Source organism: Nematolebias whitei, chromosome 2 (assembly GCF_014905685.2).
Source record: "Nematolebias whitei isolate Nwh7 chromosome 2, NemWhi1, whole genome shotgun sequence".
NCBI classification, from domain to species: Eukaryota; Metazoa; Chordata; class Actinopteri; order Cyprinodontiformes; family Rivulidae; genus Nematolebias; species Nematolebias whitei.
Genome location: NC_056499.1, coordinates 39856536 through 39881291, shown reverse-complemented (window position 1 = coordinate 39881291; position 24756 = coordinate 39856536). Strand labels below are relative to the sequence as shown.

Sequence of the window (24756 nt, the reverse complement as noted above, 5' to 3'; positions counted from 1 at the left end):
TCGTTTTTGTATTTTTCCCCTTGGTAATTTATTTTTATTGAAATATCAAATATATGAATACAAAATATTTGTTACAGCCCCAATCCTGAAAAAGCTGAGGCATTGTGTAAAATGTTAACAAAAACCAAATGTAATGATTTACACAAATGCATAAACGCATGTATTTTTCACAATGAAGCGTGGAAAACATATCAAATGTTTAAACTGAGAAGCTGAACCATTTTTAGAACACATAGTAGTTTACAATTTGAAGAAAGCAGCACATCTGAAAGAAATTGGGACAGGGCCATGTTTCCCACTCCCTGTTCTAATTTAGGAACTGAGTAGACCAGTTGGACTTTTTGGATGGAGAGTTGTTCCACTGGTGTCTGATTCTAGCTGTCCTGGGTCTGCTTTGCTAGACTTTTCATTTCATGTTCCACCAAATCTGTTTTAACTGGTGAGACGTCTGGACTACAGGCAGGCCAGTTTAGTTCCTGGAGTCTTCTAACACAAAGATTTGTTGTTGTAATGGATACAGTATTAGGTTAACATTGTCTTGCTGAAAAATGCAAGGCCTTCCCTGAAAAAGAACTCATCTGGATGGCAACAAATATTATTCATATTATTCATACAACCTGTGTACAGGTGAATCTAAAAAAATTTGAATATTGTGAAAAAGTTTAATTTGTCAATCATTTCAGAAAGTGAAACTCATATAAAACTCAAAGATTCATTATACATAGAGTGAATATTTCAAGCCTTTTTCCCCTAGTAATTTTGATGATTGTGGCTTACAGATAAAGACGCTAAATTCAGTGTCAGAAAATTAAAATACTCCACAGCCAGTTTTTGTAACTTTGTCAGTGTGGAGAGGAGCCAAGTCCTGCTGGAAAATGAAATCATCTCCATAAAGCTCGTCAGCAGAAGGAAGCATGAAGTCTCTAAAATGTCCTGGTAGATGCTGTGATGACTGTAGACTTCAGAAAACCCAGTGGACGAGAACCAGCAGAGGACATTGGACTACTGAGCAGTAGTCCAGTTCTTTGTCTCCTCAGCAGGTAAGGGCCTCATGACCATGTCTCTGGTTCAGGAGTGTCTGGACTTGAGGAATGAGACATTTGTAGCTCATGTCCAGGTGTGATGATCAGGGTGTGACACCAGGAGTTTACAATATTGAACCTCTTCACAATATTCTAATTTTCTGAGTCACTGAATTTAGGTTTTGTTTGTTATTTGTAAACCATGAACATCAAAATGACATGAAATAAAGGCTTGAAATGTTTCCCTCTAAAATAAAAATACAAGTAGTGCCTATAGTGACCTTCATTAACGCTCCGGTTAGCGTGACGTGCAGCTGCTGTACGTACATGATTGACAACAAAAATTGAACTTTTTCACAGTATTCTAATTTTTTGAGATGCACCTGTATACCTTTCTGCCATGATGGTTCCTTTCCAGATGTGTAAGCTATGCACTGATGACAGGCTGGATAGCACTGCTCCTCTTTGCTTCAAAGGACACGGTGTCTGTGGTTTCTTAAAATAAATTAAAGTTTTGTTTTATTTGGCTACAGAGTAGGTTTTCACTTTGCCTCTGTCCATTTTAAAATGAGTTTTCTGCTAGAGAAGACATTTCTGGATGGCGTTCCCTTGTGGTGTCTTTTTTGCATGATAGAGCTTTAACCAGCATTTGTGGGTGACATAGTGAAATGTGTTTACAGACAAGGTTTTGTGGAAGTGTGCCCGGGTCCATGCAGTGATGTTCAGAACAGAATCAGGCCTGCTTTAAATAAAGGTTTTAATGCTGACGTCCAGTAGATCACTACGGTCTAACTGGTTTCTGGCCTTGTTCTTTGCACAGAGGTTTCTCCAGGCTCTTGAAATCTTTTGACGATATTATGAACTGTAAATGATGGAATATTGTGACTATTCCCAGTTTTCCGTTGAGGAACATTATTCTGAAATTGCTTTAATAATTTTAGAAGCAGTTTTTCACAGACTGGTGATTCAGCCTCTTGTTAATGCTTTTTTTTAATTTTTTACCTTATTCTCTTACTGACCTATTGTCAATTATCTTAATTGCATACAATTTACTTTTATTGCCTTTTTGAGATTTATTGCTCCCCTAATCTCCTAAATTATCATTTTTTTCAATAGTACAGTTTCTTAGTTCAGTAATGTGATATGTTGACTGTAATATATAATGTGAATTTAGATTTGCAAATCATTGCATTTTGTTTTTAAACATTTGACTGAACATCCCAACTTTGTCAGAATTGGGGTTGGAAATGCTTCAACTTTTGATGGATTGTCTTTCATGCCTTTAGCATGTTTTTCCAAAACTACTGCAGAGTTTGATAAATTAATTATTTGTCTTTTTTTTGTATCAAATCTGTGAAGCAGTGGGAGATGAACCAATCAAATTTAGATTTTGTTGGCTGGATTAGACAACAAGCTTCAGGGCACTGAATGATTCCAGAGGCATCGGTCCATAAGAGCATCAAGCCACTTAGCTGGGCACAGACCAGCACACCATCAGCCAACGACTGCTTGCACATGCACACTGTGTCTAATTCGTTTTATTCTGTTGACGTCCAAAATTAAAATCTAATCCCAGTTGTTTTAATTTGCCATTTGCTGCAAATCTGTAGATAATTGATGAAGACACATTCCAAAACTGTTGGGAGACTGATTCATAAACTGCAGAATGAAATGAAACCTGACCTGTCTCAGAAAGAGCAGTGCAGTCAAGCCTCAAGATTATGGTGACAGATGTGCCTACATAAGATATAAACAGAGCTGGGAAGATTATCAGGAGGCTGGACGTCACGTGAGAGTCCAGCGCAGGAAGGCATTCGAGAACAAGCTCGGGTGGAATTAAATGGGTTGCCAGGTTCATTGTGACTTTTTCCATCAGGGTGAAACTGTTGGGTGGCAGGTGGCACAGGGTGAGATTATGTGAGCTCTGGTAATAATCCTGTTATTGCAGCGTGACTGGATGAATAAATAACATTCTGGTGCACACTCCAGTGAGGCTGCACTGACACCACAATTATTAACCTTCAGGATGTTGGTTCTTAACCTCTGTCAAGTTTCTTAATGAGAAGCTTTACTTTGACCTCATTCACCAGTAATATTTATGCCTTCATTGTGCATGACAAGAAAAGGCTTAAAGGCCTAGCAGTACGTCAAAGGAATCCATATTACCCTTTATGCTAGAGTTTTTAACTGAGATTATTTTATTATGAGAAGGCAGTGTTTCCCCTACCATTATACAGGCGGGGTGCCCCACCCCGTCAACAGAACTGAGCACCCCGCCTACCAAACTGAACTTGCCCCTCCCACCCCCACCCGGCACTGACATATCACTAAGCTAGCAGCGCAAAATACAGGCGCTCTGGCTAAAAAGCCAAAGGCAGCACTCACATAGCCTCTTCCCTCATGTTGAACGCCCCCTGCCCCCCCCGCTCAAAAACTGTTAATACAAGATACGCTCAGACATGCCTCCGTCCCCCCATCAGCAAAAAATCATGGATGAGATGAGCACCCCGCCATGGCGAGCAAACTAGGGGAAACACTGGAGGGGATGGAATTGTAGCTGTTTTTGTCAAATCTAGAAAACATTTTCATGCACACACACATGCGATATTTCGAGAACTTGTGTGGTCTGTTATTGCTCAACATATATGTTGGGGTGGATCTCAGCTACTCCCACACCACATCCTAGCTTCGTAGCTTTAAACTTGACTGAGGTGTAGCCGTTTTTGTATTGGCTTAGTGTGGTGGCCATCTTGAATTGGGTGGATTCCTAAAGTTAATCAGCTTTAGATGCACATCCATTACCGTAATTGCCGGTCTATGAGCGTACCCGAATATAAGTTGCACACACACACACAAAACAAAACAAACAAACTTTTTTGTACACATATAAGCCGTGCTTGTGTATAAGCTGTGGGTGTTCACATTGTAACATGAGCACAGCTACTGACAGAGATGTACAGCTCTTGTCGTAGACCAAGAATGAACCACCAGATGGCGTCTTATAGACTTTATCTTACTGTTCAACACACAGAGACAGAGTGAACCCCTCAGGTCTTCATGACAACTACCTCCCTCTCTCATGGTTACTCTACGGAATGGCATATAATGAACACAAACTAGGCTAAGAAGAACAGACTAATCTCTAAAAAATATGCTAAACAGCTAACCGAAATGATTAGCAATGAACATAAATTGAGGCCTTGTGACCGGCAGTCAACCACAATGGACCAAAGAATGCTACAATATGTACCGGTAACATACATAAATATGTACAGTCAATTTTTTTTGTTTTTCTGAACGGTGCCGGTAACATGGCTGGTTAAAAAAAAATACAGCAGACCACCAGGAAGTCATTGATTGCTATATTCCTCCTGCTGCAATCTTGTGCTTTGGAGCAAAATTGCTCTGTGAGCATGTGAGACTCACATGCTCTGCACATGCTGGGGAATCCTCCTTCCACTCTCTCCTCTCCTCCCTGTTTCAATGGTTCAACTGTGACCTGTTCGGTTATTTCACTGGTCAGATTATTTATTCATTTATTTATTTTTTACCTTAATTTATACAGATAGTTTCATCAATACACATCTCCCTGGGTGGGGGTGGGGGGGGGGCCCCTCCTCGTGACTCATTGAGACTACCTAATTGGTTTTATTGTGGTCAACTGCTGATCATATGGCCTCATAGAGGGATTCTGGGTAAAATTTACGTTCATTGTTAATCCTTTTAGTGAGCTGTTTAGCATTGTTCTTTTCGCGATTACTAGTCTGTTCTTGTTAGCCTAGTTTATGTGTTAGTTTGTGTTAGGTCATTCAGTAGAGTAACTATGAGTCAAAGAGGTAGTTGTCATGAAGATCTGTGGTGTTCACGAGGACCCACCCCCAAAGAGAGACGTGTATTGGGCAGCTATGCGAGTGCTCGAGTGTAACGAAGCTAAATGTTTTTGGCAGCAGGAAGCTCGTCAGCCCATTAAAAATAAAAATCCATAAATTAGCTGCTGCGTTGTATAAGCCTTGGAGTTCAAAGCCTGTGAAAAAAGTAGCAGCTTATAGACCATGAATTATGGTATTTATTTTCTGAGAGTTTTATTCAAATCCATCCTGTGGTTAACGACATATATTTCTAATAGACAAATGAATATGCACACACATTGACGCAAGCAACATTATGACTTTCTGCAGTTGATCTATTATTATAATATTGATAACGTTGCGTTGGGCAGTTTGTATGTTTGAGGCATTAAAGATGAACTCATTGCAAGAAAATCTATCCTGATTCATCTCCATCAAACTAAACCAGTGGATGAGAGTCTGATTGCTAATGATTTGCCTCATTAGTTTTCCTTTTTGCTAACGTCAATAAGTTTAATTGTCTGTAATTAGTGCTCAGTTTTCAGAGATTAAAGTCTGTAGCTTTCAGTATCTATAATGAATGTCAAAGATGGATTTATTGATAGTATAAATTAAAATCTAGGTTGTTTGTGTCTTTTAAATTTAAAGTAATAGGGAAAAAAACAAGTTATCTGAAAATTGAAGAGTAAAAACATCAGTGACACATGTATGACAGAGCCAGCCATAAAATAAAATAAAAAAAATCCTGTATCTCTCTCCATGTCCTTGTCTGTCTTTGTGGATTCCAGCTGGTAACATGCTCAGGTGCATTCAAAGAGGGCTCTCTTCGGATCATTCGGAACGGCATTGGGATTCACGAGCACGCCAGCATCGACCTACCGGGAATCAAAGGTTTGCTTGTTCCGTCTGTGTATCTCTGTGTGTCTTCTGACAACTTCCTCTCAAGTCCCGACTTTACCTAGCCCCTAATACTCGACTGACTTCACAGCAGAGCCACTTCAACCTGCACATCTGCTCACCTCACCAGCCAGCGTGCCAGCTGTTGCTCATCCAGGCTCGGCACACGGATGCGAGCAGATGGTGCTCGTGTCACAGGTCTCGGCTTGTTACTTTCAAAATGCCAGGATGATTGCCAGTGTTAGGTTTGGCGACGTTTGTTTTCATTTAGTAAAGCAAAGAGCTCTCCGGTGTATGCTGCATTAAACAGTCAAATAGAGAAATGCCATCGGATTTTAACGACCTCTTAATCCTACAAAATCAAGTTCCCCTCAAAGGATTTGTTTGATGCTTAAATAAGACGTGCGGGCCAGTAAAAGGTCTGCTCGTACTTGTTCAGCCTCAGCTGTTTATTGACACGCTCAGCCCTAAAAGTCCCAGCTGCTGGCTCCTGCCCCTGGCCTTTTGATGAGGGACAATTATTCACTTAGCCAATCAATGACTTTCTGAGAAGAATCTGCAACCTGTTTATCTTCTAGCATGTTTGCATTGAACAGATGGAACGGTTAAAGACTGGCTCCTGGCTGGATTCTTCATTTCTGTTGTTGTGTCGCAGAAAATAACTTTCTTTAATAGCTCTGAGTTTTCCAATTCTCTAGGTTTGTGGCCGCTTCGATCTGAAGCTGGCAGGGAGACGGATGATATGCTGGTACTGTCTTTCGTGGGTCAGACCCGGTAAGCGCTTGCTGTGCAGCATGCCAGATTAGTATGGCATCCATTGTGATTGCTCAACACTGAGTGTGTGTTTTTCTCCCTCAGAGTGTTGATGCTGAGTGGTGAGGAGGTTGAGGAAACTGAGCTGCCGGGCTTTGTGGACAACCAGCAAACATTTTATTGTGGGAACGTCGCACACCAACAACTTATTCAAGTTTGTACACATACACACACTAAAACACACAGCACATTTCTCAGTTAGACACCAGTTTGATGTCTGTTTTGAAAAATATCTGATCCAAAACATCAAAGTTCATGCTCAATAATCCAGGTAGAAAATCCAACAAAGTTCAGTCAGATCATCTGGACGCTTTCTTTTTTTGTTGAAACGTTTCGCCCTTCATCCAAAGGACTTCATCAGTTCAAGCATCCACAACAAACTCTGTCTCACAAGCAGCACACTCACATAGTGGACCAACCAGTTTACTGGATGGTTTCTAGGGCCCGCCCTCTCCCTCGTCAACTCTGAGGCAGCCATAGCCGAAGTGGTTCAAAACATCAAAGTTCAGTTTTGATGAAGGACGAAATGTTTCAACAAAAAGAAACCGTCCAGATGACCTGACTGAACTTTTTTGGATTTTCTACCTGGATTATTGAGCATGACCTTTGATGTTCTGAACCACTTTGGCTATGGCTGCTTCAGAGGAGTCGACGGGGGAGAGGGCGGGCCTCAGAAAACATCTTACCACCAGCAAACTGGTTGGTCCACTATGTGGGTGTGCTGCTTGTGGGACTCAGTTTGTGGTGCCTCCTTGGACTGATGAAGTCCTTTGGATGAAGGACGAAATGTTTGAACAAAAAAAGAAACCATCCAGATGGCCTGACTGAACTTTGCTGGATCAGACTCAAAGTATTTATACTGCAATTCAAACCAAAAATGTCCTCTAATTTCAAAAATTCAAAGTTATCCCTCAAAATTAAAATTTTATTCAGACCTTTTGCTATTTCATAAGATATACTTTGCTCAAGCAGAATCATAAATGATTGAGAGTGGCATTCCTGAGGATGAAGGACGCAAAAAGACTCTGTGTACTTTACACTTGCCTGTGATGGATATTGTACTTCATTTAAATTCAACTTTCTGTCTGCTTTTTTTAAATGAAGATGAGACCTGCTGGGAATTTTGCCTAAAGTTAGACCTTAGCCATTAATCTTTAGGTTGTTATGACAACCCTCTTCACATTTTAATGCTAAAAATGCTTTTTTATCTCTTGTATGTTTCAATGAAAATTCATAATTTACTCTGGGGGAAAATGCATTATTTTCTTTTTTAAGGCTTTTACTCCATTCTTGCTTTATGAGCTCATACAGAGTTAGTATCTTAGAGGTTTAATATTTTTAAACTTTCATTAAAACAGTCTGTTCATCCTTCATCCAAAGGACTTCTTCAATTTTAGGATCCACCAACAAACAAACCTGATTCTCACAAGTAGCGTACTCCATAGTGGGGAAAAACAGTTTGCTGGTGCTAAGATGCTTAGCATTAACTAGTTAAAAACAGTTTTTTCCCACTATGGAGTACCGTATTTTCCACTCTGTAAGTCACAGTTTTTTGCATAATTTGCATGCCCTGTGATTTATAGGCCGAAGCGACATATTTATGGATTTTTCCCATATTTATAAACCATTTTTTTGGTTGAGATATGACCGTTTTCATTCATTCTGACTGGAAAAACAAAATTGAGTTGTACCACTTTCAGCCACTTGATGGGAGCAGAGTAGTAAAAGTATGGCATGCTGTTGTATCATGTAATAGGTAAACGTGGCTATAATGACAAATTCAAAAAAGTTCAAGACAAAAACAACTGGACTTTATTTATTATACTTTTTACTGTATTGTTTTTGTCTTGCACTTTTTTGAATTTACCATGTCCTGGATGACTGAGAATCTTCACCAGCTATTAATGACTCAATCAGCTTGCTATACCCTGCCACCTTCATTCTGCTCGCTGCTTGGACCGACTCACACCATCTGCACCACCCTGCTGAAATGCAGCTAATTTGACCATTAAAGTGCATTTATTAACAAACGTTAGACTGAGACACACATTTACTATAATTTTGAGCAAACAAATTATTGTTTTAGGTGCTTTTCTTGTAAAATTTTGAAGAAACGAGGCGTGTTCCTCCTTTTTTTTCCCCTCTGCGGGTTCCCGGAGCACCGAAGCAGCAAAACTTTTTGAAGTTCAGCTAACTTGACCATTAAAGTGCTTTTATTAACAAACGTTAGACTGAGACACACATTTACTATAATTTTGAGCAAACAAATGATTGTTTTTAGGTGTTTATCTTGTTAAATTTGCACAGCGACTCGTCGCATGCATCCGTTTACTTCCGCGTATTGGCTTTTGAAAAACAGCTGATTTGACCGTCAAAGTGCATTTAATAAGCAAAAGTTAGACTGAGACAAACATTTACTATAATTTTGAGCAAACAAATAATTGTTTTTAAGTGTTAATTTTGTTAAATTCTTGTTAAAGTCCTCTCATGCACACTCCCGTGGTCGCCATTTGGCAGCCCATCGATTTTTGGCACAACACCGGCCCACATTTCCAGGTCGTCAGCGGTAACGCGCAACAAACGCCATGCGTCAGCGGTGACGCATAATAGACACGACGTATATGGCGAAGCGACATATTTATGGATTTTTCCACTTTATTAGACAAATATGGGCTGAAGCGACCTATAGGCCGGAGCAGCGTGTACGGTAGAAAATACGTTTTGCTGTACGTATGAATCAGTTTGCTTGGTGGCTTCTCAGATTGAAGAAGTCCTTTGGATGAAGGAACAAACGTCTCGGCAAAAAAAAAAAAAGAAAGAAACCGTCCAGATGACCTGACTGAACATTGTTGGTCTTTTACCTGGATTATTGCGCATGAACTTTGATGTTATTTCAGTTTCATTAAAATCTTTTCAGTGTTTTGTGCGATCTGTTGCCAAAAGAAAAGCAGGTTTGACTGTAATGGGCAACGCAAAAATCTTAGGCAAAGATGTTGTGCGACGTGTAGAGTTAAGGGTTGTGATGGACTCTCAGCTGCATCCACTACCTGTATAGTTTACAGTTTTTCATTTTAAACATTTTAGTGTTTTTTACAGGCAGTTGGTTGTGGCAACCATATTTAATGAGGCTGGTTCCAAAGAGTAGCTAGTTGTAGCTCTACAGTATATCCATGTTTTTTCCCAAAAGTTTCATTAAAATCTGTCCAGTTGTTCAAGAGATGTTTTAAACTTTATCTATAGATGTTGCATAATCTGTTTGCACTCAAGGTATGTGTTGTGAATCAGTCTCAGCTATCACCTCAAAACTTTAGGTCATATCTGTAAAAGTGACTGAGTTGTAGCAAGTTTCGAGTCTTCAGAGCTTTTGGCTGTGGTGGTCACTTTGATTTGGGTTAACGTCAACACGGGTTGACACACATGAACACAGACACAGGCAATAACATGTTTGTCTGCCTTCTCCTTTTGGGAATAAGCAATTAAATCAAAGTACTGTGGTAGAAATAGCTTGGAGTACTGGAATTAATTGAGTACGAATGATAGATTTTAGAAATTTACAGTTTCGGTCTTTTTTCTATTAATGTATAATATATTTACATTAGAAACTGTAGACATAGTGATACTTATTTATAAGCAATGAATCAAAGGACCACATGCATCATAAAAGTATTGCTTTTAGTGCCAAACCCAATGAGTTAATGGCTGACTTTGCAGCCTTCTGCAGCCTTTAGCCTTGTTGTGGCTCATTATTTTGGCCCATCATCGTGCACATACACTGTGTGCCTGGGCTCTGCTCTTTTTAATTAACCTCGCAGTAAAAACTGTATGCAGCTCATTCTGCTAAATGAGTTCGAGCAAGTCAACTGTGCCAGCCTACTCGGTGCGTTATCGCTAAAATCTAAAAAAACGCAGGGGGGTAAACAATGCAGCGTGTCAGAAAATGCCTCCTCTCAGGGGGAATCAGAAAGCTAAAGACTACTGGATGTGGAAATGAATGAGCAATTGGCCTAAACACAATTTTAGATCAACACACCGCTCAATCAAATTAACTGTTTGCCACTTAGGTCCAGATTGAAATCTCAATAGACCTAAATAAGTTGATGAATGCAAAATACACTGGGAGTCCCTAGACAAAAATCATAATCATTTGTGCCGTCTTTCTTCTACTTTTGTTTTCTTTTCCTTAGAATAACTCCAAATTATTTATATTAGCTATATTTGTGGTTTGAAAGAAATATATAGCCGTGAAATTCTGTTCAGATGTTCAAAATCACTACTTTAAATGTTCAAAGGTTGATTTCCCAGCTCGTTCAACACAATCCCCTTGACACAATTCCTAATTGTGCCTAAAATTGTTTTGTTACTCAATATCAGCTAAATCGGCCATACTTGATGCTTAGCGCTAATTAAGAAAGTTGTGTTAAACTGCAAATTTAGCATTGTTGTAACGTTGAAAACGGCCTGTTAAGCATTTTTTTGTTTTTAGCACATCAGCCTGCAGATAGTGGCTTCATGCTAAAAGCACCGTTGTGGTGAGGTCGCTCACAGAGCCCCGAGTTTGGCACAAAACAGAAACAAACAAAAGAAATCATCTAACACTGCTGGTTGACGTTATCGGTGTGTTGTAATGTAACACCGAAGAAAAACATCTTTAACATTCACAAAAACTGAACCCACTTCTGTCTCTTTGAACAGCCTCCGACTGCAAACCAACACAATCATTAGAAATTGAACCATTTAGTTTTCTGCGGTCTGCAGTTGATTTCAAGGATTCTGTTCAGGATCTTACGTTGAAAATATGCTAGTTTCACATCTCATTACTGCACCACATTGTTTGCTCTTTTTTTTTTACCCCCCAAAAGTTCAACACCTCGATTTGTAGTTGGACTCTTCTTTGTACCAGCAGTAGTCTTTTAATGAGGTTTTTGTAGATTCTGGATAGTTTCTTTAAATTCTTGCCTTTTTATTAGTTTGTGGCTTATTTTAAATTATAAAATGTTAAATTCTGAGTTTGCATTTTATCAAAAACAGAGGTGCGATATTCTCAAGCAGTGTTTCCCCTAGTTTACGTACCTTGGCAGGGTGCTCTCTTCTGTGATTTATTTATTTTTTTGTCAAGGGGAGGGGTGCCCGCTGCTCCACTGGTGTGTGATGGGTTAAATGTGTAGCACAAATTTCATCATTGTATGGGAACATGCATTGATGACAACACATAGCACTTTCACTATTATTCAACTTATTCTTGCAATGATGGTACTAAATTGTTCATTAACGGAATAAAATTTGTACCGTGTCTAGTAAACACGATGTCAGCCCAGGCTTTTGTTTATCTTGGACTCATATTCAACATTTTATCCTTTTTTGAACATTCAGGTTCTGTTTGCTCAACCAGCGTTGCAGAAAGTCACCTTGTTCTTTTCAAACACCATTTGAACATCTCCTGGATGCAACAGCTTAATTCACTGGAGAGATTTAATAGGAATTATTTTTAAATACATTTTTAGAATAAACAAATCTGTTTTACAAAAAAAGATTGAATTAAAACCATCCTTACAGAAGGTTAGATTTGCAATTGTGACTAAATACACAGCATAAATCATTTTACATAGTTTGACTGTCGTCTTAATAGCTGCTGCCTTTTTCCAGAAATGTTTCCGTTTCTCCAAAGAGAAAAACCTTTGTCCTTTCAGATCACATCAGGCTCTGTGCGCCTGGTGCTTCAGGACAGCAAGGCGTTGGTGAGTGAGTGGAAGGAGCCGCAGGGGAAAAACATCAGCGTGGCTGCGTGCAACCACACACAAGTAGTGCTCGCTGTGGGACGGGCCCTGTTCTACCTGCAGATCTTAGCCGGCAAACTCAAACAGATCAGGTAGGACACAGTCCAGGTCTCACACATACAGGTGTGACTGCTGAGCCACGTTATTGTTTCTCTTTATAGTTTCTTTTGTCTTTTTCTGAACTCTACTTCAGCGTGCTTTCATCTATTTTACCCATTCAGGTTTCAAACTGTTCAGTTCATTCAGGACATTAACGCTTTGATGTTTGGTTTCTGTAACTTTTATACCTTTTGAAATTACTGTTTTGTCAGATTTAGCTTTAAGCTATTGCTCTGACAGGTTTAGCTTTCAGCTACTGTTTTCTTAGATTTAGCTTTCAGCTAACTGTTTTGTCAGGTTTAGCTTTAAGCTATTGCTCTGTCAGGTTTAGCTTTCAGCTACTGTTTTCTTAGATTTAGCTTTCAGCTACTGTTTTCTCAGGTTTAGCTTTAAGCTATTGCTCTGTCAGGTTTGGTTTTCAGCTACTGTCTTGTTAGGTTTAGCTTTTGGCTACTGTTTTGATAATGTTAGCATTTTGCTACTGTTTTCTCAGATTTAACTTAAGGTACAGTTTTGCTAAGTTTAGCATGTAGCTACTGTTCACACTGTTTAGTACAGTTCACTCTGTGTTTTCACAGAAAAGTTTTTTTCTCGTTTTATTTTTGAATTTGTCGTCAGTACCGGAGCTTCTTGTTGAATTCTTGCCTCGGTCTTTCTTGATTCCTTTAAAACTCGTCTGTGTTCATGAAATTTGTACATTTGAGCTTTTCAAAGTCTCCTCCTCACAGAGTGAGAGAGAGTTCAGCTACAATCACTACAATAATCACTATAAAATGTATACAGTGTGTGAGGGATGATTGCTCACTTTCTCCTGCAGCTTAAAGCTAAACCTGACAAAACAGTAGCTGAAAGTTAAACCTGACAGAGCAATAGCTTCAAACAGGTATTCTTGAACTTTTCCATGCCGTGGCCCCCAAACAGCATTAGCTTCTGGCCGAGGCCCCGTCTCAAACCCAGAAATGCTACAAAATATGTAAAGAAACATCTACTTTTAGAATGCTTTAACTTTTATTCACTATATTCAATTTATTATTACAACTGCTGAGCATAAAAATGTTATTAACTAACATATTTTAAACAATTTATTATATTTCCAATGAAAAAAACAACAACTTTTCAACAAACTTTTGACCAGAAGAACAAAACTAAAAAAATCTAACTTCTCTCTCAAGCGTGTTTTTCTGAAAATGACAGATACAGATTGCCCTAGTTGGCAATTTTTATTATTATTATTACAATTTTTTTATTTTTGCTTTTTCCATCTTCTTCTCTCCAGCTTTCTGCCCCCCCTTCCCCCCACACACACTTTGAAAAACACTGGCTTAAAGCACTTTGGTAACAGTTTTTGTTTTAAATGTGCTTTATAAATAAATCCGACTTGACTTGCTGGAATGAGACTTCTACAAACATTCAACAGTCAACTTGATAATTAATCAGACTGTTTGAACTGGAAACATAAAGTCTCACCTTATCTGCACAGTTTTGTGTTTAAGTATAAAAACTGCACAGGTTAAACCATTAGTTGACGAGGTTCTTTTTAGAGCAGACATTTGTCTCAAATGAAAAACGCTTGTTTGGTAATTATTTAGTTAATGTTGCACCACAGCCACGAAGAAGCTAACAAATGAAATATGCAAATTTCTGAACATAACAGCTGCACTAATGTTGAATCATTTGCTATATTTCCTGTTTTTCTTTATGATTTATAGTTTTGTTTTTTTAATGTGTTATTGTTCTGCATTGTATAACTTTAATTTTGATGCATTTTGAATAATAAGTTTGTATTATGCCCCAGCCTGAAGGCCCTCAGGCACACCGTATGTAACCTGGAGCAGCATCAGGGTGTACCAGTCTGAGTACGATCAAGTATAAATGTTTACTTTTATGTTGTCTTTGGATGCCTATTGCAGTAAAACAGAATGCAAAGATGTTTTTTTTCTCTGAGATGGAGACATGTTTGCAGCAGGGCCACAAGGGCCGCTCCAAGCACAGTCTTTGTTTGCATCTTTAAATGATTGTAAATAATGAAACAGACTGAGTAAGATGTCTCGTCTGAGCGGAGAACTTCTGTTTGGATGGCATCAAAAAGTGCCTGTTTAGCTGGAAGTTATGCAATTCTGTAAAAGCTACACAGACCTAGTTTATAAATGGTGGGTAAAAATGAATTGCTTCTGTTTAAAACCTTGTTGTAGTTAAAGTACTATAATGCTACCCAATCTTTCTTCAACGGATGACACTATATTAAATATTTCACACCAGTTATTTGTTTGACGCAAATCAGAATTCAAAATATTTGTAAAAATCCGTACGATAAGTGATAAAATTAACATATGCATCCTTAGAACTACAACACCTACAGTATTATTCTGTGCAAAATGGCTTGTGCTCTCACACTAGAGAGGAGTTGTTATGGAAATCATGAAGATAAAATCCCATCGTAGTTTTTGAGATAATAATAGTCCTGTGATAACTTGGTAGTGTGACCTCACTGCTTGACTCAACATCTGTTTTAACGTTTATTAATTGGCATAGCTCATGAGATTAGAAATCAATTTGAACTTCTGCTCTGTGTCACTAACACAATTATCTCATGAGCTATTTTAGTCTGCTGCGTGTTTCAAAGTTTACGCTCTGCAGAACATGCAGGGAAGCTCGCTGATGTGTTTGTCCACTCTTCCTCCCCAGTACCACAGAGATGGAGCATGAGGTGGCCTGCTTGGACATCACGCCTCTGGGGGAGGGCGGAGGCGAGTCGCTGCTCTGCGCGGTGGGCCTGTGGACTGACATCTCTGCGCGCGTCCTTAAACTTCCCTGCTTCACCCCATTGCACAAGGAAATGCTGGGCGGAGGTGAGAGAAAGGAGAGACTGAAGTTCTCAGACAGGAAACGGGGAGAGCTGGTACCGACTTTAAGAGAAAACATCCAATCAGTTGGATCAAAACCATATTTCTGTTTCCCATCTCTGTTTCTGGATATGTGCAAAAGCAAAGAAGGAGAAAAAAATCTTAAAACATCTGAATTTTGGACCTAATTTAGCAAAAATAAATAAAACAAATCAATACTTTTTTAAATAAATTATAATTGCTTGAACTTAAAGATAAGCTTTTTGTAACCATCTCTCATAATCAGTGTTATTTCAAGCAATGATCAAAGGAGCTCCTCGGTAGAATCACCACCATAATGTGGTGGAGGGGTTTGAGCACCCCCATGATCAGTGGGTACGATGTTGTTTGAGGCATCAGCACCTAGTTGGTGAATTGACCTCAGGAGGGATCAGGCTTGAGCTATATGAAGACCTTGATAGAGGAGGATTACAGATGAAGGCAACCAGGGCTCCATCAAGGAGCCAGGAGCTTGTCTTTGAATGTCTGGTTGTTGAGCCTTGGCCCCTGAGGCTCGGCCGGTGCAAGTCAGAAAAATAATCTAGAAAGCCATCTCATATAAGCACCTGTGGGGAGAGCTGTCGACGTCTGGTGCTTGTAAGCTGAGCAAAAGGCAGGAGGCTTCCCAGGCGTTCTGATTCCTGGCATCCCAAACCAGTTTTAGGTTCAATGAACGTCACCATACTCAAAAACCAGAGCTTGTCAGTGAGGTTGAACAAGACTAAGTAGATATAGATGGACTTACCTCAACACAGTTTGGGATCTGGAGCCCAACTCTAGAGAGAGGCTCCTACTCTGAACAACTCCATTGTTGAAACTGTGAAGCTGTCCAGGGAAAGAGGCATTGGTCAAGTGTGGGGATCGTCACAAGCCCCCGGTGTCCCTTAATGTTTGACTTGTCCCCTGTGAACGATCGGGTCCCTTTGCTGCGACTCCAAGCTTCAAGAGGTTCTCACTGTTCTTTGTACTAACGCACCTGAAGCAGTTCAGATTACCTGGCTGTCTTGAAGTCTCTGGACGTTGTCTTGGAAGGAGTGCTTCTGCGAATGTTGTTCTCCTGTGGGACTTGAGTCAGCACAATGGTGAGATCACCTAGAATGGGTCCATGCATGACCTTGAATGACTCCCTGCTGAGTATGAAGCAGCTGGCATGAGTTTGGGCTCCTCTAAGGCTGAGGCCATGGTTCTTCACAGAAAAAAGGTGGAGTGCTCCCACGGGTTATGGTGTAGGCATGTCACAATAACAAATTTTTCTGGGCGATTAATTGTCTCAGAAATTACTGCGATAAACAATAATATTGTGTAAAATTTGACAATAATTAGTAATTATTGTCAAATTTAAGAAGAAATCTTGGTTCATTTGTTTTGAGTGTAGTACCTTTTTTGACCACCTGATGGCAGTATAAAAGACTGTTGGAACCAAAGGATGGATAGTGAGGGAGCGAGCAGTGTGTCTCTTTAAGAAAAATGGGAGGGCAGCCCCTTGACGTGACATGGGCTGTCTCTCTTTCCTTTTTTTCGGTTCTCAAAGTGGCGGATGCTCAGCTTGGTTTGAACTCTTTAGCATAGCATTTTCGCACAAAGTTTTTAATTAAAAAAATCAGTAAACAAGTTCTCAGCTTCTTTTTTCAGAGAAAAACAACCTTTTACAAGAAGGCACAGGTTTCATTCATGAATTTTGGAGCTTCGACAAGACAGAAGTTTTTTCCCCCGAGGTCGGCCTGTTAGCTTAGCTCGTAGCTTAGCTTCTCAGCTTAGCTGCTTTTAACGATTCAAAAACGCAGTTTTGGACGGTTAAAACAGATTTTAAAGAGAAAAGAAAAAGGGAGGGGTCAGTGAAGAGCACCGGAGTTGAACCTTTTGTCATCCAGTGTCTTCAGTAGAAAGAGAGAGACACAAAGAAACGATAAAGATGATAAATGAAAACGAGGTCGATAATTTTCATTTATCATGCGATTAAGTGATTTATTGTTTATTGCAGCAGGCCTGTTAGGGTGAGTCTCTAATAAGAAGAAAAAGATGGATTGATTGAACGGTTGTTTGATTAATCCATCGTACTAAGTCCTCACATTCATACCTGGTGTAGGAAAAAGATTAAATATAATCTTAAAGGTACGAGATTTGAAATGCCCAACAGTGAAAGAAAATGTTTAAACTCGTAAAATGTTTTCTCATCTGATAACGGCTTATGTGGAAAAACAGAACATTGACGGTTAATTATGATTAGTTCAGTTGTTTTGGTCTTTTGCTAAGAATTAGAAATAAAACTTTTTTCATCTATGGTTTGGTGATCATGAGGCCAGAGCCAGCAGACACTTATTTTACAACAAGGAAAACTGTGTGCTCGGATCTGATAAAACCCCAAATGTTGCATCCATTAAAATTATAAATTAACTTCTCTTGTAGGTTTTATTTGGGACATTAAATTTCTTTCATCTCGCTCATTAACTACATCTGCTTTGGCCTCAAAAGTAGTTCTGCTAACACAGCTATTTGTTGTTTTAAAAAGTCTCTGATATTTCTCATACGTACCAGGTTGCAGCTTTTTTGGATGAACTTTGCCAGACTTTGCTGCATGAGGAGGGTACAGGTGGTGAAACTACAACTTTTAAAAGCCTAATGAATAAATCCAAGGCGTCTAATTTAATTATATAATGTAAATGACCTCTTGCATGAAGTGCCTAATATTATTTACGCTAACATGTACCTGACCAGCTCTTATCAGCTATGCTGCTTTTAGTGTACCATTTAAACACTTATAATAAGTATTTATGAGAAGATGTGCAGAAGAAGTTCACGTCACGGCGATCGGGCTCAGATAGGATTTATTCTTCCAATTCAAATGATTTAGCCAAGAAGAACGGCTCCTTACATTTTTTCCACTGCATTTGATTGACAGCTGTTCAGTGCTCAAACTTTATAATTGTGTTCGCTTTTTCTTGGGGAAAAACACTGATTTGAGTGCTCAGCTCAGGCAGAAAAACTTTATGAGCTATTCAAATTATTGACATTTGGGTTCTGTCACCTGAAACTGACCTTTCTCTCTGCAGCTTTACACACTTTCCTTAAGATCTGTTCTTATTCCCCCATTGATTATGTTTCTGATTTGATTCCAGTTGAAAAATGAACGTTTTCTTTTTGACAGACTTTATTATAACACTGCTGCTCTCTGGAGAGCACTGCACCGATGTAACAAGTCTGAAGTTGGAAAAATAAAAGGCTTTGGAACTGAAAACATCTATTTTCTTTATCCTGCAGCTTACACATGTTTATCAAAGAGGTGTCTGTCAGTAGAAAAAGGCATTTTTGTAGACTTTATCACTGTTGCTGTTAACCTAAAAGTAATAACAGACTTGTTTGTTTGTGTGCGTGTCTTTCTTTCTTTCTGTTTGTCAGAAATCATCCCTCGCTCCATCCTAATGACCACCTTTGAAGGCAGCTACTACCTGCTGTGTGCCCTGGGAGATGGAGCGCTCTTCTACTTCGGTTTAGACCTGCAGACCGGTAGGTTGCCTCCCCCCGCCATCATCACTGCACCCATCAGACGTGAGCTGCTCAGACCTTTCAGGCTGATTGGTGCCTCCATGGCAGGCACATTGGCATTTTGCATGTAGAATTGTATGACTGCCAGTAAGATGCTTTGGTGGAATGGTGGAGAATCTTTTCAGGCTTTAGAAACTCATTCACAAGCTGCTATTGATCTGCTGTCATTTAATGCCTTCCTGTAAGATAAAGGCCATGATTTTATTGAAAACGTTTTGAGGCTTCCATAAAGACAACCTTCCAAATGTGACCAAATTATACAGTCTTGATATAAACAAGTACTTTTTTTTCATGCTGTTAGCACGAGATAAAATGTCTTTTTCATAGAGAGGAGCTTTTTCAATGGGAACTAATTTTCCTCTCATTTGAAGAAAAGTCTTTTATAGTTGTTGCATTGAACATATTGAAAAGACATTAATCAGTTATGAATTAGGTAACAGATGGAGAATAATTAATTGTTTAGTGTAGGGATGAACGATATTATGTTATATGTTATATATTATATTATTATATATCGGCATGGTATCGGATGATATTAGCGATAAAGTTAAATTTTGGACATCAGCCATTCCATCAAAATAACTCACTGGTATAAAAGGCGCTGTTTTTGTACGACAACCAAGTGACAAGGATGCCTGCGGTACCAACACGTTATGACATCATCCGCGCCGTTGAGTTTAGATTTGTGAAAATTTACAAATTTTCACTGTTCGAGTGTTGTCATTGTGTTGGATAGTAAATGTCATGAATAAATTTGACATTTAACATAATCAAAGTTGAAGCGTTACATCATTTTCAGTCCCTTTTTGGCATCTGCATTTGGTAGCAGGCCAAACTGACAAAGACCATGCAGAATAAAGTAGTTTTTTAATTCCACAGCAGAGAAAGCTGTGTAGTTTCTGTAAGTCGTGCATCCCTAGTTTAATGATATTGACTAATGCAAGTCTCATTTTGTGTTTGTCACTTCTATCTGTAAAAAAAAAAATGAATGCAGACATTTAATTCTTCACGTTATTTAGCTCATTAACCGTTCTGTTTGCCGTTTTGTGGTGTTATCTTATACATTAGTTTCCGTGTATGATGACCATGCAGCATGCAGATTTTAAATGTATGTGTTTAGTTATTTTAATAATCAGATATGACAGGTAAAGCAGAGCCAGCAAAAGCCTTGCAGGAGTTTCCACAAATGGCTTCTGTTTTCATTCAGACTGTAGTCTCATTATATTCCTCAAATTTAATATTTTTTGTCTTTATTATTATTTTTTGATCGATGGTGCCTGCCTGTTGAATAATTTCAAATCTATCGTTTCACATTTGCAATGAAGGCTCTCTTAAGACTTCGTTGCCTTAATTTCTGGATGACGTCACAGAAATGAAATCATTCACTCATCAAACTCGGCTGATTGCATGTCAGTGGTACATTGTTGTGTAGGAGCCACATTAAACAATTTACATCAGTTTTTAAAACTTGTGAATTAACATTGAGGTGGGTAAATGTACCTACTTATCACTGTTTAATAAAAGTGACTTTAACGTTGATTTAATTTTGAATAAATCGTTAGATTTGTCTTTTTAACAACTATTTCTTAGCCCCCTGTTTTTGTCTTTATTTAATGAGTAATTAGGACTTGGGTTACATCAATCTTCCTTTACCCATCAGGACATTAACAAGATATGAGACTTAAAAGTGAAGTGCAGTCAGGTGTTAAAAAGCTATCCATTATAGATGACTCATTATTATTGGTGATTAATGAGCAAAACAACTTTCTCAAAGACCAAAATAACATCGTTCACTTGCACGTTTTGTCAAACCATCAACCCAAATTTACCATTCAACCATAAAACTGAATATAATTCATTTAGAATCAATTAACTTAAACAAAACCACATTTTAAAATGTGGAACTTGTAAATATATGAACAAATAAGAATCGCTGCTGTTTTTTAATTGTTTTCAGTTCTAGTGTGCAGACAATCATTAAAACCTGAACAGTAGATTTGTAGTAGTTTGTGGATTTTAGGTAAACCATACAGACTAGGTGTGGCCTCCCCTGGGTACAGTCTGTGGTACAGAATACGGTCAATAGCTTCTGTCCTGTTCCAAATTTTTCAGGCAATCTATCAACTTCTTCTTGTAACCACTTCCTGGATCTCTTTTCAGAGGTTCATAAGTGGTTAAGTCACTAAGGAGTGTCATAACCTTCTCATGATAGTCTTTCTGGTTCAAAATCACTGTGCACCTTCCTTTGTCTGCTGGGAGAATGATGATGTTTTTGTCCTTGCTAAGAGTGGTGAGTGCATCCCTCTCCTCTCTACTGATTTTGGAAGGTGGTGGTTTGGCATTGCTGAGGCAGGATGAAACTTTGATTCCGAGTCGTTTTGCTTCACCCTCTTTAATTTTGTTGTTGCGGATGGCTGACACAGAATCAGCCATCCGCAACAACAAAATTAAAGAGGGTGAAGCAAAACAACTCAGAATCAAAGTCTGTATGGTTTACCTAAAATCCACAAACAAGGTGTACCTTTAAGACCAATTGTTAGCATGATTAACTCTGTCACTTACAATGTTTCCAAATATCTGGCGTCTGTACTCGTCCCTTTAGTTGGCAGCTCAGAACACCACATACAGAACACCATGGACTTTGTGGATAAGGTGAGAGATGTCATCATGGAGACTGATGAAACAATGGTCTCTTTTGATGTCACATCACTCTTTACGTGCATTCCTGTTGATGATGCAGTAGAGGTGGTCAGTTTAAAATTAAAATCAGACACCACTCTGAGCAGCAGGACCACACTTTCCACAGAACAACTGTCAACTCTTGAAACTGTGCCTGCAGTCAACCTACTTCACATATGGGGAGCAATATTATAGGCAGAAACATGGGTGTGCTATGGGGTCTCCAGTTTCTCCTATTGTTGCCAACCTGTACATGGAGGAGGTAGAAAAGAGAGCCTTGACGTCCTTTTCAGGGACACCACCAAGTCATTGGTTCAGGTATGTTGACGACACCTGGGTTAAAATTAAATCTCAGGAAGTCCAACATTTTATTGACCACATCAACTCTGTGGATAAATACATCAAGTTCACAAGAGAAGATGTAAAAAATGGCAGGTTGGCTTTCTTGGACTGTGAGGTCTCAGTCTCTGATAGAGGACATTTGCAAACTGAGGTGTACCGCAAACCCACACACACAGACCAGTATTTGCAGTTTGACTCCCATCACCCTTTGGAGCACAAGTTAGGAGTCATCAGGACTCTGTATCACAGAGCAGACAGCATCCCCACTAGCTCAGGAGCCAGGCAGAAGGAGAAATCCTACACAAAACAGGCTCTAGAGCAATGTGGATATCCTAACTGGGCCTTCCTGAAAGCAGAGAAGAAACCCAAACAGGACTCCAGTCAGCCAACAGGTGAAAAGAAGGAACCCAGACCCAGACCAGTGGTCATTCCGTATGTTGAGGGAGTATCAGAGAAACTGAGACGTTTATTTTCTAAACATAACGTCCCATTGGTTTTTAAGGCTGGTTTAAAGACTGGTTCATCCCAAAGATCCAGTCCCCCGGCACAAACAGAGTAATATTGTGTATGCTGTTCCGTGTCAGGAGGGCTGTGATCAGTCTTACATCGGGGAAACTAAACAGCCACTGGCCAAAAGGATGGTACAGCACAGAAGATCAACAACATCAGGCCAGGACTCTGCGGTCTACACTCATCTCCAGGCCAGCGGTCACTGTGATTGCTAGTATCACTCAGCCCTCTGTGAATAGTAAACAGCCATCAGTGTGCTAACGATCCATTGTTAGGCTGATGGTCTTTCTTGATCATGTGAGCAGCTGGTTTTGGTTGTCAGCAGCAAAACTGGTTGATCCACTCTGAGAAGGTGCTATTTATAAGACTTAGCTGAGTACAGCACCTCAGACTGAAGAAGTCGAAAGACGAAATGTTTCTACTTTTTTTTTGTTGTTTTGCTTTGTTTTGTTTTTTGAATGTCCAGAGGACCAGATTTAACTTTTTTAGATTTTTCTTCCTGGATTATTGAGCATGCACCGTGCTGCCTCAAATAAGTTGTTTTGCTCTATAAGTCACATCTATTATGCGTTACCACTGAGGCGTCGCATTTGTTACGCGTCACCGCTGACAACCCAGAAATGTGGGCCGGTGTTGTGCCAAAAATCAATTGGCTGCTAAATGGCAGCCGCGGGGGTGTGCACGGGAGGACTTCAACAAGAAATTAACAAGATTAACACTGAAAACATATATCTGTTTGCTCGAAATGTTAGCAAAGTCGTGTCTCAGTCTAACTTTTACTTAATAAATGCACTTTGACGGTCAAATCAGCTGCATTTTCAAAAGCCGATATGCGGAAACATGAACGCGCAGAGGGCGACTCGCTGTGCATTTCTTCAAAATTTAACAAAATAACCACCTTAAACAATTATTTGTTAGCGCAACTTTATAGCAAAGGTGTGTCTCAGTTTAATTTTTATTTAATAAATGCACTTTAATGATCAACTTAGCTACATTTCGCTGGGGCAGTGCAGTGAAATGAAGCTGATTTGACGGTTGCTCCAGGCAGACGAAGGTGGCAGGGTATGGCAAGCTGATTTTGTCATTAATAGCCACTTTAACCCATTACCTGACACACCGACATTCCATATTATTCAAGTGCTATCTAGCGGCTGAATATGGTAGTGTTCAATATTTTCAGTCAGATTGAATGGAAAACTGTCATATCACAGCCAAAAATTGTTTTATAAATACGGGAAAAAAATCCATAAATAATTCGCTTTGGCGTACAAGTGACTTATAGGGTGAAAAATATGGTAAATTCCTTCGACAATAAGTATATTCAGCCCCGTTAACTTCTGGCACTGATTCGAACAAAACAGCAGAACACCTAAAGATGTTCTAAGCGTGTCTATAAATACACATGTTTACTTTGGTTTGTTCAGATCATAGGATCACATCCACAGAGTGTATGTTAGAGGAGGCAAGATACAAAAGAAAAGAACAGACTGAGCCACACATATGACTTTTACAATGGCTGCCTGCACAAAAATAATACATAAAGCAGGACAAGGACACATAGAAAATGCAGATGCTTTTTTTTCTTACAAAGCTCAGGGGTTCACTGAGCACACAAGGACAAACACTATTGCAAATTACTCCACAGATCCAAGCAATAACCAGTACCTCCACTTTTCAGAGAAGAATTAAATATGAGCCTCAGCTTTATTCCTTTTTCCCAGGTGTCCTCAGCGAGCGTAAGAAAGTCACCCTCGGCACTCAGCCCACTGTGCTGAGAACCTTCAGATCCCTCTCCACCTCAAACGTCTTTGCCTGCTCCGATCGACCCACCGTCATCTATTCCTCCAACCACAAGCTGGTATTTTCCAACGTCAACCTCAAGGAGGTCAACTACATGTGTCCGCTCAACTCTGAGGGCTACCCCGACAGGTCCGTCAAGACTTTTCATTTTGTCTGCCAGTGTTTCAGCTTGTATCTTTATGGAGATCTTCTGTTGTGTTTCCAAGCCTTTCATTTAAACACTGTAACCTTTGAGCCCACACAGCTGCATCAAATTTACTCTCCGGACTACAGAAAACTGCAATCCCACAATTTCACTTGTCAGACAGGTGCATTTACTTATCTTTTTTGAATATTAATACTTTTTTTTGTTATTACAGTCTGGCTCTGGCCAACAACAGCACCTTGACCATCGGAACCATTGATGAAATCCAGAAACTGCACATCCGCACAGTTCCACTCTATGAGTCTCCGAGGTCAGTCCACTCCTCAAATGGACATTTAAAATAAACACATTTCTCTGCAGTTTCTCTCTTTCATTTTATTGTTTGTCAATTTGTTGCCTATA

General features: G+C 39.4%; 1 protein-coding gene across 1 annotated transcript in view; it reads left to right on the top strand.

Annotated features, from left to right (window-relative positions):
• ddb1 (damage-specific DNA binding protein 1) overlaps nt 1-24756 on the top strand; it is a 94096-nt gene that overhangs the window by 42707 nt on the left and 26633 nt on the right. The window contains exons 10-17 of the mRNA XM_037694470.1: nt 5659-5761; nt 6466-6541; nt 6626-6734; nt 12268-12446; nt 15139-15302; nt 18732-18839; nt 24131-24338; nt 24569-24664. Of these exons, the coding sequence (XP_037550398.1) occupies nt 5659-5761; nt 6466-6541; nt 6626-6734; nt 12268-12446; nt 15139-15302; nt 18732-18839; nt 24131-24338; nt 24569-24664 (1043 nt within the window). The remainder of the gene's footprint in view (nt 1-5658; nt 5762-6465; nt 6542-6625; nt 6735-12267; nt 12447-15138; nt 15303-18731; nt 18840-24130; nt 24339-24568; nt 24665-24756) is intronic.